Genomic DNA, 18,010 nt, shown 5'->3' on the forward strand with positions numbered 1-18,010 from the left:
TTCTATTATTTGAAGTAAAAATCCCAATTTGGTGACAATATTTTATTGTGATTCAAGGACCACAGTCCCCCCCCAACCGCTGCCCTCCCACCCCCCCACACACTCTGGGCATAAAGGTTATTGCTAACTAAGAAATTCAGTGCCATGATTTTCCACCTTCTCCTTGACTGATAAGTAAACACATACTTCCTTAGACATTCAAGAAGGTAACACAGCAAAGGTGCACAGCCTCTTCCCAAACCCTCCCAGTGTGCACATGTTCCACGCGTCACGTGCAGCGGCAGTCTGTTTCTTAGACTCGTCACTTACCCAGTCTCGCTGCTAATTGGGAACCTCGACAATACAGCTATATTCTCAGTCTTTGGCATTTTTATTAGATGGCTTGGGAGTTTTCTACTATGACTTGTTTGAAAGATATAGTATGTATGGCCTCTTCTGTTGATTTACTGAATTTTAGGGAATTTCACATATTGGCCAAACAGTGAATTGTTTAAAAATTACTGACAGAATAAGAGGCTTACCGAGATAAATATTCTAATGAGCTATAAATCCTGAAAATGTGATTTTAATTTGATGGGCTACCTAGAGCTAAGCAGTCAGGCTACACACACTGAAGCCCCCCCACTGAAACACTAGCATGCACGCCAAGCAACCACTGCGGTGTGGACGGTCTCTTTAAGGAAAAGAATATGTTTAAACAAAGAAGCCTACAAATTTGAGAAGTGAGACTAAACACCCTTGAACCCAACAACCTGGACAATTTTTCTTTTACTTATCTGATGGCTTTAACTGTAGAAGAAAAAGGATACAAAACAGACATTTCAGCGAGTGAAGGGTCTTTATATGTCCACATGGATACCAAGAGAATTTGCTTAAAATCGCTTAAAAAGATGGTAGACAGAATGAATCCCATCCTATTATTCAATAACCATGTTTGTGATTCATCTGCATAATCTAACCATGCATAAATTAGTATGTGTAATACAATACTTATTTGCATAATAATAGCAAGTTAATAGATGCTTAAAGAGCAGAGACCAACACCACCTTTAAATCAGACATGCCTCCAGGCACTCTGGCCTGGACAGACCATGATGCCAGAAAAACAGTGAGCATCAACCAGAGGAAAACAGTCAAACCGCTCATTTTTCATCCCTCCAGACATTTCACTTATTTCTCCACACACACTGGGGAATCATTTCCAAACCACAAAATAGCTTTATATTTTAAGTGCTAGCACTCATCTATAATAAAAATCTTAAAGAAATTATAAAGGTTATCAGCAATTGGATAGTTTGTTTTCTTAGATATGTGGAGAGGAAGGGACAAATTTTTTCAAAATCATACCCCCATGAAACTTGGGGCCTGTTTATTTGTTTAGCAAAAATAATCACCTATTTAGATATGCTTACCCTTCATCTCAATCCTTTAATTCAAATAATTTTAGTGAATGTAAAAGCTCAAACAGTGTATGAAGAAAAGGCTATGCCCCTCTCCCAATCTCAATATGAGCACATGGAACAGGGTTAGGAGAAGTGAAAACACCACCAATGTCACACAAAGGAGGAGCACGAGGAGGGCTTTCAGCCTTTAACAAAGGGGAAAAAAAATCGGGAGTTTAAAAAAAATCAAAAATCAATAGAGACTTCTAAATGACTCCTTTAAGATATCACTTTTCAATTTAACAGGACAGATTTATTTGTATGTGGCTCAAATGTTCACAATTGCTCCCTGCACCTTCATACATAGGAATGAATGTCACAGTGGCAAACGGCAGTAATGAACAATCTTACCTGAGGATATGGAAACCTCCCAAGAGCAAGCTGGGAAAGGAAATAATATTTGTCTAGTTACAGATTTGCATGCAGGGCAGATCTCCTTAAGACAGACAAGTACTAAATTTCAGAATTGCATCCGGCAAACATAAAGAGCTCACAACCTCAAATACACAAGCTAAATTATTACTGTAATTACACTGAGTAGTATTTAGAATGAATGTTTTCAATGGACAATGTTACATCTCCAATAATACATTCTAATTTTAACCACTAAACATCACCCTTATGTGGTTTCTCTTAGGAATATCCTCAGCTATCTGGGCGTTATTCACGTTTACACGTGTGACAATTTCTTCTACACAGAGATGTAAAACTACAGAAGGAGGCTGCTGGCTTTTCTCTTTGTAAAATGGAAACGCCTTCAATCAAGTAAACAGATAGGAAGGGTTCTAGGAAATGGGAAATTAAATACATGATATAAAAAATTTTGCCATTACCTGGGGGGGTGGGCTGGGGAGTAAAAGACAGAAAACTGTACTTGAACAACAAATAAAAGAAATTTGCCATTATTTCCAACTATTTGTTAGTTTTTTCACCCATTTTCTATCTACGGTTAGAAGAAAAAAAGCCACTACAAATGGGAAAATGGTCATTTTGAGACTGAAGTCAGAACTACAGGTTAGAGTCTGAAATTGTGAAAGCGAATCCTTAGTGCTTCCAATTTTGCTTGATCTGTAAACTGCTATGTGTTTCTAGGCTAGTCACTTAATTTTGGTCTTTGGATCCTCACCTGTAAAAACAAAATGATTCAACCAGGAACAGGATTGATATAAAGTAACAAGATCGGATTTACCAAACATACTACGTCGTACTTAAAGAAAATAGTGGCAAAATTTTGCAGCTGTATAATGTGGCCCATCCTCACGCCTGAAACCCTTTATATGTATTTGTAGCTCCTTTCAAAGTAGAATTGCTACATCAGGGGACTTGGAAGCTGCAATGGATCCAAGAGAGCATCAACCCATTTCATAGATTAGAACCCCAGAGTTCCACTGAAGAAGTTGGCACACAGTTCATCAGTAGAAGCCAAGGGACTGACCCCAAGCTTTGCAACTTAATCTAGTGTTCTTTCCAGCATATTACATTGCTTTTATAGATCTTGAGGAATTGTATATTTATTTCAAAGATACTGATGCTACTAAACATTTTTGAGCTTCTCCTTTTGGAATTATGTTTAGAATCATTTAACAGGGGAACCCTACCTCATTTTATTACAATAGCATCATATCTTGGACTATCCCAAGAAAAATTATACCCCTCATCTTTTTGGTTCTGTAAATTATTTGTTGACAAAAGTCTGAATAGCTTATGGGTATTACCAAAACCCAATTCCACTTTCAAAAAAATTTTTTTATTTAATTTATTGAGGTGACACTGGTTAACAAAATTATGTAGGTTTTGGGTGTACAGTTCTATAATATATCATCTGTATGTTGTATTGTGTGTCTGCCACCCCAGATCAAGTCTCGCTCCATCACCATTTATTCCCCCCTTTACCCTCTTCTACCTCCACCCAGCCACCTTTCCCTCTGGTAATCACCATACTGTTGTCTGTATCTATGAGGTCTTTCCCTTCACCTTTTCCACCAGCCCCCCCATCTCTCTCCCCTCTGATAGCTGTCGGTTCTCTATCTATAAAGTCAGTACCTATTTTGTTTACTTTGCTCATTAGAGTCTACACATAAGTGCAATCATTAGGGTGGTACTTATCTTTCTCTGACTGGCTTATTTCACTTAGCATAATACTCTCTGGGCCCATCTGTGCGGTTGCAAAAAGATTTCCTTCTTTTTTATGGCCAAGTGGTATTCCACTGTGTAAATGCAGCACAGTTTTTTTATGCACTCATCTACTGATGAACACTTGGGCTGTTTCCAAATCTTGGCTATTATAAATAATGCTGCAATGAACACAGGGGTGCACCCAACTCCACTTTCAAAGAATAAAAATAGTTTGTTCCCATCTATGGATAGACACAAAGGGGCTGAGATTAATTTTCAAAGTTCTAAAACCAGTCTGAGCAACAGCAATGTGATAGGAATGAACCATATAACATATAAGGTGACTACTTTGAAAGGGCCAATACTCATTTGGATGTATATATACATATATATGGACTACCTGATAAGTTTTATTACCTTGTACTCATTTTTTGTATATTCAGAGTTCTTTGGCTTCGAAGATATAAAGTTATATTATTTCAGTTGGTGGATATCATTATTCCCTTCAAGTATAAATAACAAAAATATCACAAAATTGGGTGAAGGAAAGAAAATATGAATGTTAATCAAACTCCTTTTAGTTTTGTGTGAATATGTTTTTTGTTTATTACTGTTATTAATTAGGAAGGGGAGGGACTCAGTTCTCCACAGCCCCTACTGCACCCCCATAAAACAGGCCGTTGATTTACTTTACTTTGTAAACACAATGTGTTCCTGGCTAATGCGAGCGTGCACAATGGTTCAGAAGGAGCCGCTGCCGTCTGCCGTGGTGGTGACCGGTGGACTGGGCATTTGAGCCAGTTTGTACTGAACTGACAGGCAATGACAGCTCTTAATGAGCTGGCACCTACCATCACACTGAGATGCAAGTCACAAGTTTTGCATACTCCTGCCTTTGGAGTTAGAACACCACCAAGAGAAGTGTCTCTCATTTAACAAGCTGACAGCTTCCTAACTATGGGAAAACACTTGGAACCTTCTATCCCAAGCCTTCCTATGGATGCTGTGCCATTCACTTGGGGACATGCTGAACAGTGTCATGAGGCTCTACGGGAGAACCCCGCTCATAGGAATTGCTGGCAGAAGAAATGTGCCTGCCACATATACAGTTAAGGTCTAAACTAGGTGGCAGGTGCTGAACTGGCATCGGTTCTTATAGTTTACAGAACTAAGCAATAATAAACAGAGGGCTTAACAAAAAGAGTAGAATATGGGGAAAAATGTGAATTTTCCCCATTTCAACACAAAGCTTCATATTCTCAAGTCATTACAGTTCCATAGCGAGGCCAGGCTGCGGCTGACGTGTGAACATGCCCTCATCTACTTGGGCCCCTCTATCAGGACTGGTACGAAGTAATAAGGATGGCTGATGTCATGTGTTTGCTGTGTGAGGCACCACCATGCAGGAGAACACAGAGAAAACTCAGTGCAGGCTGGTCAGCTGGGAGCTGCCCAGAACTAGGTTGCTTGGGAACAGGTGGCTGCACTTGATTGAACTACCGAATTCATCCTTTTTGGGACTGGCTTTGATTTGTGTACACTTTCCTGACCTCCTATGGAATCTCAGTCCTACTTGTCAACCACAGTCCTTGGAGAACTTCTCTAAGATATCTCGCAGGTCTAACTTCTTTTGGGCCAGAGGACAGAGAATGGTTCCTTGACCTTTACCAAAGCAGCACCACAATACTTCCCTCTCTCATAGTGTCACCACCGGGCTGCTCCAGTGCAGTTCAAGGAGTCCAGCTCTGCACCAGTGCAAACCGGCAGCGGCGCAATTAGGCTGGCACCAAGAGCAGTCGTTTTAAGGCCCTAGGAGAGGGAGCTGCCTTCCATGTCTGTCCCTGTCCTTCCAGGTGTAACGCATCCACCGTGTTTAGGTGCCACACTATTTGTCTTGTGGCAAAGAGAAGGAAATCTGTAGCCAGGCCCCACAACCCTTTTATCAAGTTCAATTAGGAGAAGGTGAAAAAGGAAAACTGCTCTTAGATATGATTTCATGAAGAGCAGGTTCTGCAAGAGGCTGTCGAAAGTCGAAACGAGCACCGGACCCTCGTGGGGAGGAGGCCACACACTCGCTGTGACCCAGTGTTTCAGAGACAGGTGAGCGGGGGGCCCCTCTGTGTCTTTTACCCCTACTGGTCTATTAATCTACTTGCATTTCCCTGGTTTTTATTGTCAAGGTATTATAAATTAGGAAACTTACAAAAGAGAGTATGCAATCTTCCCTGAAACGGCCTGCAGATATGTCACTGTACTAAATGTGTTTCAGATTTAATGAAGCTTTAATGTCCTTTTTAATTTTGCCTGTTTCTGTATCACCAGGGGTCGGGCAAGGCAATCAGCACTCAAGAGGGTGGTTCGGTTTAAAACTAGGAGAAAACTCATTTGCTTATGAGTTGCACTGTATTTTCTTAATTAAATTTACTGAGTAAAATGGTTTAAGTTCAGCCAACCAATGACCTCTGTATGTAGATTTAGATTTATAAATAGGTTAACAGTTAAAGAAAAAAATCACAACAAAGCAAACAGATTAAGGCTAAGCCAATAGAAATCTTTGCTCTCTTTATCATCTTTACAAAAGAAGCATTTAAATACAGGCAGCTTAAGTCCAGTTTTTTAAAAAAAGTGCATTGGATTCACATAAGCGCCAGCAATTCATCACACGATCCTCCTGTCCCTTCATTCCCAGGAGTGGACTGACTTGCACTGAGAAGACTTGGCTTTATTTATTTTGGGGAGTGGGGAGGCGGAGGTAGAGATGGGGCAGGGAGAGGATTCTATTTAATGTTGAATAAAAAAGTACACTTTAATTCCAAACACGTAAGACTCAGCAAACTTCTAAATACTCTGCTCCTTGTGGGAGGTTTTCTATGTAAAACGCAGAAAAAGAACACTCTGAAAACACCATTTGGGAATACATTTAAATAACATTAAATGCTAACATTTCACTGTAGAACTAGGACTGTTCCTTATTGTCCTGTTATTGATCTTTGATTTGCCCAACCATAATTTATGAAATACTCTTGAGTTACTAGCTTTTAAGTACGTTTGGATTTTCTAACTTAAATAACAAATGTATGTGTGTGCATGTGATCATAACATTTGCTAAACACTTAACAATGCATGACAGAAACCTTTGTATATCAACAAAAAGTTAGAATGAAGATATTTACTTACAAAGCAACAAAAACAGCTCGTGTTGGTAATAAGAGGAATTATTGCCACGAAGTCGCAAATGATAAAGAGAACACACATGCTGTGGCCAGAAAGCCAACACAGGACCCAGACTCAGAGATCCGGCTTAGAACAACAATGTGGGAGCAGTGTTAAATTTACCGTTATGCTGAAGGGCGCTGGATGTTTTATTCTTAATTTAGGCATATTCTATGTTTCTTGGCATAACTGCAAATTGAAAATAAGCATTTTCAATATAGCCAATGATCTAGCTGAAGGAGGACTTTATAGTCTGAAATGCTCTAAAATTTGTTCTTAATTACCTTGTGTACATTTTGCACAATTAAATCTCCATCTAAGGACTTTGCATTTAGATGGTGCATTGCGGTTAAACCTTCATTTTATAGAAATGCAGCAGCTACTTTGGAACATTCAGACACAGGGAAACTTGAAAAAATCAGACTTAACTACGGGATTACATAAAATTCCCTCAGTGAGCCTTCATCCCAAGACCAGTTTTCACAGTCCTAGAGAGAGTTTAAATCAGCTGAAACTATGCTGGTGAAGAACCATAATAAATATTAAATACCTCAAAATCTACCCTAAGATTTTACTTTTCTTCTCATGTATCAATTTCACTGTCTTCTTACTGAATGCTTTAAAAACAATCCCAAGGATATAACAGCAATTTACCAGTGTTAAAGTACTGCAGAGGTTAAAGTGACAACAAAGAACACAGAAACACAAAGCAGTGTTGAAGTAGGGTTTCAATTAAATGTGGAGGATTTGGTAATGCAGGACCAAAAAAAAAAAAAAGAGTTACAAATTAATTTAATCTTCTGCCTATAGTTTGCAGCTGCACTCTAAAGTGTCTAGGGCTTAAGAACAAAGCCTTGAAAGGCCTTGGAGTGAGAAAAGCTTCAATTTTTAATGTATAACGCCATTAGCTGATAACTTGTGGAATCTGCAACCCCTGCGGAGGGGCATAAGTGCGAGTAACAGAGACTGATGAAGTGACATATTTGTTCATGTCTAGAACTATGAGGAACAGGGTTATTACTAAGACCATCGGGCCCAACAGAAATATGCCCTAATAACCTTTGGGACCTTCCACATTATCAGTTCTCACTACATCAAATATATTAAAATCAAAACCTAATTCACTTTAATTAAAGACAATTAGTTTGTTTTACTATTATTGTTTTAACTTGTATTATAATACACTGCAAATTAAAGATGCAATAATAAATATAACGAAAGCATCAAACTGTGCTCACCTTTCCACCCATGCCTGATGAAATTAGCTTGTCACTGTTTTCTATTTAAGGAAATTCAAGGGCACCATTGTCAAAGTTGTGCAGAAGCAGTGTCCTCTAAAAAGGATACAGTGAAACCATGCACGTCTTTTCCTTATTCAATTTATTCTTCTTTTCACATAATACTTCCCTATAAATTCTCAGGATTTCTTTAACACAAACAGAATTATGGCCCAATGGAGGCACCAGAAGCTTAATTAATTTGCCCAAGGTCATACTGTAGGTTGGTGGCAAAGCTTGTTTGATTACTAGGAACTCTGAGCTCTACAGATGTTGTGGCAATGGCAAAGGCCCCTGTCTGCAAAGGCCCCAGAGATTTCTAGTGCAGTGGGTGAGCTCCGGCATACAACTCCTTATGCCTGTGCAAATAGTGCCAAGTGCTCCTGAGAGCTCGAAAACACCGTCTTCTTTGTGTGAAAAGAGCCTAAATGTGAGGTTCCCACCAGGAGTGCTTTGTAGCGTGTGCCAACATTTTCAAAAGAACTACTCCTACTTGTTCTCACCCGAGTCCACTGATAAAAAGAGAATTTATTTTAACTTAAGGAGCCTAAACACAGTAGCACAATGAAATAAATCAAGCAATTCTCCATCATTCAGAAGGTCCTTCATGCTGTCCTATAGTTTACTACTACTAATAATAGAGAAAAGACATCATTACAAATAAATGTTTCTAATAGGAGTTTTAAAAAAATTAGTAACGGGCTTATTACTGTGGACACTTAAATGGGGAGAGGGCAACAGTAATTCACAAGTACAATATCCTGAGACTGCTAACACTGTTCCTTTAATTGCTTTATTTGTTTCACTGTTAAAAATGATTGCTTGCTGTGGCCTAACCATGAATGCTGAAAAGCATGATACATTGAGGTCTCAACCTGGGCAAACTGTACCTAAACTTACACTTTATTGCAGCTTAGTTCACAATCTTCACCTAATATAGGGTTATATCCCAGTGCAGCAGAAGGATAAATCATCCTGGAATATTACTCCGGCAAAGTTTAGCTGTGACTGGAGCATATGTGCTTTCGAGCCACTGAAGCAAAGGCCCATAAAATACACTAATTACTGGAAGTTATGGTCACTGAGTGATTGATAGCGCTCTGCAAGGCAACTTCCTCATTTTCAGCTCTTCTGACGGGGCTCATCCGCCACACAGCAATTATTAATTCATGACCCACCCCTCAGGCACCAGTACCTTTACTTCTAATTCTCCTGCTACCAAACTACTGCTACAGCTGGACACTGTCTTTCTTCATTTTGATGGCCTGGTAAGGATGATAAAAAGTAGATTTCATGCTAAATGCTATTGTTTGAATCTTTAAACGTCGCTTGGTCTTTCTAACCCTGCTGTCCCAGAACACATAGTTCTTTCTCTCCCATAATGCTATTTTACTTGCATCACTTTCTTTTTTCCCTTAAAAACAAGTGCATATGTATGTGTGTGTATATATGCATGCATGTACACATGTGTATATATATGTTTGTGTGTGTATCAATCTATCTGTATCATATTGAACCAAAAACTGACTGAATTATGTTTTTGGTTGAATATTATGGTTTAAATGCAATATATAACTTCATTTAGGCCACAGTAAATATGAGGAGCAGCTAATTGATTTTTTAAAAACTGGGGGTGGGGAACTCCCCATCATTTAAAGAGACCCACTCTGTCAAAGCTTTGAAGACACTCTAATCGTTTCCGGTTGCTTTCCATTAGTAGCTCTACCCAGAGTGATGCTAATTAGAATATCTGTATACAACTGAATCTCTAAAAAGTCACTTAAAAACAACTGCAAAGGTCTCTTTTGATGGTGTCCTGCACACTGAAGAAATCCAGTGAGAGACTTTGAATTAAAGACCCACTTTAGTCATGACAGATGAAAGCAAACATTCTACTTTTCCAACAGAAAAATGAATGTTCTTCAAGTTTTCACACAACTCAAAATGCAATACTGAGGGCAGTTTCCCTACCTGGAATCTGATGCTGTAACAGATGAACAGATGGAACTCCAAGCTACCTATCTGTCAGAACTTGGTTCAAATTCTTCCTCCTCTTTTGGGAGTCAGTTCCAGAAGACAATTTTGAGGACAGAATTCACACTGCTCCTGGCAGTGTGTCATGCCCCACACCTGGCGACAATCCCCAGTGACTACATCTTCCCATGTTTCTTCTGGCTGGTAAGTTATAACTTGTTGAAGGACAAACTCTAAGTCATAAACTTTGATATATTCTCCATGACACCAGAAATAGTACTTTGCAGTAGGTGGACCCTAAGCATTTGTTGATTATATAACACTCTGAATGGTAAAGTCTCCTAGGGCCTGGACAACCTGGTGGTGCACAGCTTGGTTGTTTCTATGCCACAATACTTTAATGAACATGGTATACAAACGCTTCAGTATTAGAGGTTGACAGTCTTAACTAACAAGGCCCTCTTACACATCACTGCTCAGAATAATCACTTGCACATATTTAAGCATTATGATTAATTTAGGTGGCTTATTTCTTATTAAAGACGAAAGAAGGGAAGGGAAAAGATTAGAGTTAACTGCCCCAAATCCATCTCATGTGCTAATAACCATTTTGATATTCATAGTAAGAATTCAGACATGACACTCTTCAATATGTTTTTGGAATGTTGACCCACATTCTCTGACAGTGGCAGCTTTAATTGTGACAGTCCCTAGAGACATAGTTGGGGGGTGTCTCCATTTCTAAACTGCTCCCTGGAGTCATGCAACTGTGGGTGCCTAAGAAAACATCAGTGCTGGGGTACATAGGGTACAGTCTACTGAGCTCAACCTAGTCTACACTTCTATTTCTAGATGTTTCAAAACTAGGGGGGAATAATCAGGTAATATTCTCATAGTTCTGGTCTTTGTATATGTTGCTGCTCCAGAGAGAGAGAGAGAGAGAGAGACAGATAGATAAATTTGGAGTGGCCTTGGCTGCCCCTGCCAACATGCTATGCATGCAGGTAGAGCAATCATGAACCTTCCATTCTGAACCACTGTCTGACTGTGCTCTCACCAGAGGTCCCTGTGGATGCTCTGCAGAATGGCTGAGTCCTGCCAGGACTCCTGACCCATAGAATCCTAAGTAAATAAAAGGTTGTTATCTGAACCACTCATTTTAGGTGGCTTATTAAGAGAAACAGATAACTGCAATGCTTTCTTTGACATTGATATCAGCCCTTCCTTTCATCTGCCCAGTCCTATACACTTCTATCTATTGAACTTTTACTTATCTTCCTCCCTACTGGTCAAGAAGCTTCTCAGGGCATTGTTTATATCCTTACCGTACATAATGTCTAGATGGATTCTCACCTATCCACTTTTTCTGAAAAACACCAGTTGTACATTTCAAAACATGGTGAACCTGAACCACTCTAGGGATGGGGTAGATAGTAATCCTGTGAAAAGCAGTCTTGACTGATGAGCAGAGTCACGACAAACCAGTTCTTTACTTTCTTTAACTTTCATTTATGTATTCTTTTCACAAACTACTTGATCTACTTCTTTTCTATGGCATAATGGAGGAAGCAGACTTTAATCCAGAGTCAGAATACGTGACTGTTGCTACTTGGTCTAGTGAATTAGACTTTCTAGCAAAGTCCTTTAGTTTCTCTGGACCTCAGTTTCCTCATTTGCAAAATGGGAACGCTGGTGCTCACACAGAAAAATCCTGGGTGCCTTAAAACTACTGATTTTTCAGTCATTTCCCATCACAGCAGAGAGAAGCTTAAATGAGACAATAAGTATCAAATGGCTTTGTTAAATGTGACGTACACATCAAATGTTGAGCTGTGACCCTCTTGTTAGAATGACACCGAGCAAGATGCCGAGAGCTAACACTAAGAGGGAAGAGCGCCAGACTCCCCTCGAAAGTCCAGATTCCAGGCCCTTCGCTGCAGTGCTCGGTGCTCGGTGCTCCTGCAGGCACGTTCCCGCCCCGCTCTGAGCGGGACTGAGCTTCTGCACTGCTAAGAGGAGGGATCTGATTAACCAGTTCTAAACTCTCTCTTCCAGTTAAAACAAACAAACAAACAAACAAACATTCTAGTCTCTAAATATAAGATAAGATGTGTAAAAGCATTTTCTAAGTAAATGCTATACAAATATGAGAGCTATTACCCAGTTCAGAACCAAAGTGTGTAATATGATCTACAGGATCTTTGAGTGTTTCTTTTTCTTTTTAAAAGATTTTATTTATTTATTTTTAGAGAGGAAAAGAGAGGGAGAAAAAGAGAGAAACATCAATGTGTGGTTGCCTCTCACATGGACCCCACTGAGGACCTGGCCTGCAACCCAGGCATGTGCTCTGACTGGGAATTGAACCAACGACCCTTTGGTCTGCAGTCTATGCTCAATCCACTGAGCTACTCCAGCCAGAGCAGGATCTTTTGAGTGTTTCTTTAAAGCCGAATCCAGGTCACTGCATTTTGCATGCTGAGAGCATTCTGGGAGCAGTGGTTTTTAGCCTTGGGTATCTCAAAGGCAGCTGAGTGTCTCTCAAATTATGGCACTCAGGGAACTTCAGAGTTGACAGATATCACTAGAAGACTGGCCCCTTATCTTTCAGATCTCAACTCAAAAGGAACTCCCCCTCACTCAGTTACCCCCGGGAGATAGGGCTGCTGCTGTCTAACAACTTACTCAAGCAGCCTCCTGTAAAATGCAGGCTCCATGAAGGCAGGGAACTTGTCAACTTCCTTCACAGCACTGTCCGGCGACACTACCACAGTGCTTGCCACATAAGAGCCGCTCAACAAAAACTTTCTGAGTAGCTAACAAACACATGAATGCATCTTGTCTAACCTTATATTTGTCTCTTCTACAAAGCATTTTCCCCTTTTCAAACAAAACAAAAACCACAAGACAAGTGGTCATTCAGTCAATATTTAAATGCCCCCAAGGGATGGGGCAGTTTTACCCCTGAAGGCAATGACTGGGCTCTGAGAGGAGGAAGGGATCTATCCATTAGATTATTCTTTATATTGAATAGAAAACCATGTGATTTTGTTGCTGTTAGCTTCAAAAAGTTCAGCCTGCCAGTCATAAAGCAGCAGCTTGCCTCTTCTGTGCTGACAAATCGTTCAAACATCTGAATGTGGGCTGTCAAACACTTGCTTTGTCTTCTCTTTATTTCTTTATTCTTCATATCAACACTGTGGATTTAATGGTTTCTTTAAAAGTCCGAATTGTGTGCATACACAATTTGAACATGTGCTGTTGGAAAAACTTTAAAATCAGTCTGAAATCCATCAAAATGCTGAAACGCTTAGCTGGGACTGCCAGCACCTGTTCCGTCTTGTTCTGTCATCGCACGGTTGTTCCCCGCAGCTTCCCGCACAAAGGAGCTCAACAATGCCTCATTCAGGGGGGACTCCTCACTTTGTGCGCCACTTTCACACACCACGGTTGCTGACAGCCTTGGCGAATGCACATTTAGGCACGGTAATCTGAGACAGCTGGATCCCTTCACAAACCTTGCGAAGGGCTAAACCGGTCAATCCATCATTTCCCAACGGCCATTTGAACAGCTCCTTCTTGCAATAAGTTACATAAAATTTTACACAAAGAAACCAAACAAACAAAAAATGACGATGAAAAAAGTGAGGTTAAGAGAGAATTACACGAAGGGGATATGAGGAGAGCAAGGGGTGACAGAAACCGTTCCAGGCTCCACTCAGCGTCCTGTGATGAGGGCAAGGAGGCCCATGACCGGGATCGCCGGAATCACACCGCTGCCCACTTTCCTACACGATCTGCCACTGAAATTTCCTCGGTGTTTAGACCCTTTCAGCCTTGATCCTTTTGCCTTCTGATGGTTTTCAGGAGAAATTTCTGACCAACAGGTAAGATGTTTCACTAGATGGAGCAGCAGACTGAACATATTATAATAAGACTCAACTTCTACTTATGATATTGACAATAATTGTGAAAGGAAGAGGAGAAAATATCAGCTTTTAAGTGGATCACAGCAAATGCCAAGTTTTTATGGTTTTGAGAAGCTGACAGCAGCTGCTCATGGGACATCCAGAGCCATCCGTTACCCCTCAGCCCAGGTTCATAATCACCAAGGGCCAGAGAGGCAAACAAAGCCGCAGCTGTAGGCCACTAGACACAACTGTGTCCCTGCGTCTTTTCTGCGGAGTGGGGGAATGGGTCCTTCTGCATTTGCATTTAGGAGGCAGGAACCGAGTCTAGGTAACGCTCCATATTCTCGTCACCTGGCAAACACCCAGTACACAGATGAGGATGTTATTTCAGAGAAAAACTTACTTCTCAAAGTAACCTTATGGGGTTGTTAAAGTTAAATGAAAGTGTTTATAAAAGAGCTGAGAACACTGAAGACTGCTCATGTTCAAAAAACATGTTTACTGCTGTTTATTCTCCGCCCTGTCATTGCATTGTGGATTCAATCAGGAAGGGAGTATGTCCATTTTACTACCACTGCATCTCCAGCACTGAGTTAAGTGTTGGGCACACATGCTCTTGAGCACAAACAGGTAACAGCACTCGCTCAGTAAGGATGTGAGAAGGGAATGAGTTATAATGTTTTCATTTTACAGATAAGAAACTGACAGTTGGAGTAACTAAGTGACTCGGCCAAGGTCACACTAACAGGTAAATGGTGGTGCCCATATATTTGGTTTATCCAAAGTCTGAGCATTTGAACAGTTCAAGGAGTAGGATGACCGCCGTTGAATCTAGAAATGGTGTCCAAAAAAAAAATCACATACTCTTCATCAAACTTCTCCAGAAACTTCTGTTCCGGACTGGGTGAGCCATGCCACTTTTTCAATACTTTTATTTTCACTTCACATAACTGCATGTGTTTGTAAAAGTAGATGACGACACTTGGTTTTCTCGGCATCTAATGAGTCTCATCAGACACCCATTAAACAGTGTATGTAAAGGCAAAATTTAAAAACTGAGATGCATTCACAGCTTTTAACGTTTCCACACGACAGTGCAGTTATACCCTACTGTTTGGACTTTTTATGCTACATTTTCCTGGGGGAAAATTCTATTATAGATCTGTAGAAAAATTAAAAAAACTATGATTCTTCCCAAAAAACTTTCTCTGGGCCAAAGCATTGATATAGGTCATTTAGAAAAAAAGTTAGGTTTTGGTTTTTTGTTTTTGCTGTAGGAATACTAAGAGGAGGGCAATCTCGAATGACAGATAAATTTTCTCATGTTATAAAATTAAAATGAAAACATTTTCTTTGATGATCTCCTCCCCTCTGCTTTCTCTAGTCTTTCTTCCTGACTGACCTGGGTCCCTCATTTTCATTTCTCTGTCTGGTGTTTCTCTCTGAGCCCCACTGTTGCAGCAGCCCATTCTCGCTTTCCTGGGTGCGGTGTCTGTCTTGCCTCTCTGAGAGCATCACAGTAATTCATTTGAGTTTGTCTCTGCGAGGCCCTCCGAGTTACTTTTTTATTTTATTTTTGACTCTAGGTCTCTGCTCTCACCTTAAAGGCTTTCCTCAAGTATCTTGCTGAGAGTGAGGCAGCACACATCTGACGGAACCACTGCGCGCTCTGGCGGAGCCTGCAGGCTGAGGTGGCGCCATGTAGCTGGGCTCCTTCCTCGGGGAGCTCCAGTGTGTGGATCTTTGGACTCGGTCAGATTCCACTATATAGAAAGCCTCTTCCAGTCTCCTGCTGGAAAGGTAATCATGGCTGGGAGTCCTAAGAACAGGGTGTGGTGAGAAGGCTAGGAGATCTCAGTGTAAAATTCCAACTTCTACTCAATGTGCCTGTACTCAGTAATGGGATGCAGTCTTCTACACAGTGCCAGGTAGCACTGTTTTTGTTTTTTAAGATTTTATTGATTGATTTTTCTTAGAGAGGGGGAAGGGAGGGAGAAAGGCAGGTGGGGAAAACACTGATGCGAGAGAGAAACATCATTTGGTTGCGTCTTATGCCTCTCACACACCCCAATCAGGGATCAAACCCACAACCAGGCATGTGCCTCAGTGGGAAATCAACTGGCAACCTCTGCTTTGCGGAATGACACCCCACGGACTGAATCACACCACTCAGGGCTCATATCAGTTACTTTATTCTTTTCAAGAAAACCCTCTGTCCCGTCTTGTGTAGAGTTGGGGAGAGGCAACTGTCTGCTGTGCTGAGTTAGGGAGAGAACCTATGAGTCAGAGTAACTGCCTCTCCAGCCGACTTGATAACAACTCTCTACTCTGGTCCTACATTCACTCCTAGGTCCAGATATCTGGAATCGCCAATTTCTGAGACTTCTGGGTGTTCTACAGTAAACCAGGATTTCTTACATTCTTTACTACTGCTTAGGATTTTAGCACTCTCAGCTCTGCTAACGTGTTTACTATTGTTCATCTGCTTCCCCACATCCAGAATTTGATTCCTTCATGGTTATTCCTCCAAAAAATTCCTTCATGGTTATTTTTATTGGAGTTTCAGGGGAGAAGGGAAGCTAAAGCAAGCATTCCATGCTTTCACCAAATTAGCAGTCCTTTTGAACCAAACATAAACATTTCCAAAGGTGATCTCTTTCAAAGAGGGGGATAATGGCTTAATTTTCTCATTGGGACCGTTGTCTAGAAGCTCTGAAGTAAGCTTCCACTTAAAGACAAGGCAACAGGCCCATGAGTGCAAATGACTTGTCCAAGAACCTGTAGTATCATACTGGCAGAGGCGACAGATGAATCTAGGTCTGCTCCTTTGGCAAACACAAAGCCCTTCTTCACACGCAAACATTTGTGATTGACTTAGCAAACATTAATGGGCATTTCTGTCAATGGCTCCAATCAAATATTAAACTCTGATCTTTATTTTTAGAAACTGCTTTAAAACCATTATAAAAGTATGAAAAAATACTGAGCCAAAAAGACTTTTCTGAATGAGTACCCACTAGGGCAGTGGAACTGCGCTATAGAGTGCAGGAAAGTTGGAGAGAATCCACGTGAACCCGATCATAAGGAGGCATGACATAATTACAACACAATCTACACGCCACAGTGAAGATGTGGAGGAAGGTCAGAAGACAGTATTTGCAGCTGGAGAGATCAGGGTTGGACTCATGAAGTATGGGTACTTAAATCTTAAGGAGATGAAGAAAAAAATGTATTCCATGTACAGTGAACAGCACAGTAGTTATTCCATGGATTTATTTTTAATTTGGTAAAGGTTAATTCTAAAATTCACAAGAAAAACCTCTGTCAAAATAATAGAACCCACTGAAATCTTCGGAAGATGGTGTTACTTTGATGACAATGACCTTTTCTGGCTTCCTGAGTGTGCTCTTCACCTATCTAGAGATATCTTTCTAAGCCATGGGCCTTGCTTTCATCATTTAACACATCATTCAAACCACTTCAATGAAACGGTGATCATGCCGAAGAGGGGTCTCAGAGGACTGGATGACACTCCAATTAACCAAACACATCGAGCTGGATTGTTCTGCGTCTCGGACTCGAGAGACTGACAGAGAGAGAAGGCAAACAAGGGCAGAAAGAGCAAGGACCCAAGTGAAAAGAGCAAAACGCACGTGCTAAAGACGGGGCTTTCCGTGGGGCTCCTGTGGGAAAGCCTGTCAGAAGGTTACCCACCGCCAATCTTAACAGGGTTTACAACAACACACCAGACGGAACCGCACACCAGAACACATGAACTTGTAGAGCATACTAAGAACATTACAGGACTGGCCTGGTGCCTTTTTAAGTGTATATACATTGTCCTGGGTACTGCAAATGCAAGGCCAGAGAAGGGTGTACGGTTCACTTATGTTTTGACCCAAGAAAGGCCAACTAAAAACCTAGCTTTTACAACTATGACTGTTTGCCTCCCACCCACAGATCTGTTGTGACTCCAGTGACACAGAAACATCCACCAGTGACTGAGCAGTGAAACACAACAGTGCGACTCCCGCCTCGAAACACTGTGGGCTAAGAAAGAAACACTGAGCTTCCCATGAAA

At 40.8% G+C, this 18,010-nt stretch overlaps 1 protein-coding gene across 5 annotated transcripts in view; it reads right to left on the minus strand.

Moving 5' to 3' along the window:
- MAP2K5 (mitogen-activated protein kinase kinase 5) overlaps positions 1-18,010 on the minus strand; it is a 256,131-nt gene that overhangs the window by 72,426 nt on the left and 165,695 nt on the right. For 3 of the 5 annotated variants that reach the window (XM_037155694.2, XM_037155692.2, XM_037155697.2), the window contains exon 17: positions 1,794-1,823. The exons of the other annotated variants lie outside the window; for them this stretch is intronic. In XM_037155694.2, coding sequence (XP_037011589.1) covers positions 1,794-1,823 — 30 coding nt within the window. The remainder of the gene's footprint in view (positions 1-1,793; positions 1,824-18,010) is intronic. 5 annotated transcript variants of the gene reach the window in all.

This window comes from Artibeus jamaicensis, unplaced genomic scaffold, assembly GCF_021234435.1.
Source record: "Artibeus jamaicensis isolate MK-2021 breed Jamaican fruit bat unplaced genomic scaffold, CSHL_Jam_final contig_548, whole genome shotgun sequence".
NCBI lineage: Eukaryota > Metazoa > Chordata > Mammalia > Chiroptera > Phyllostomidae > Artibeus > Artibeus jamaicensis.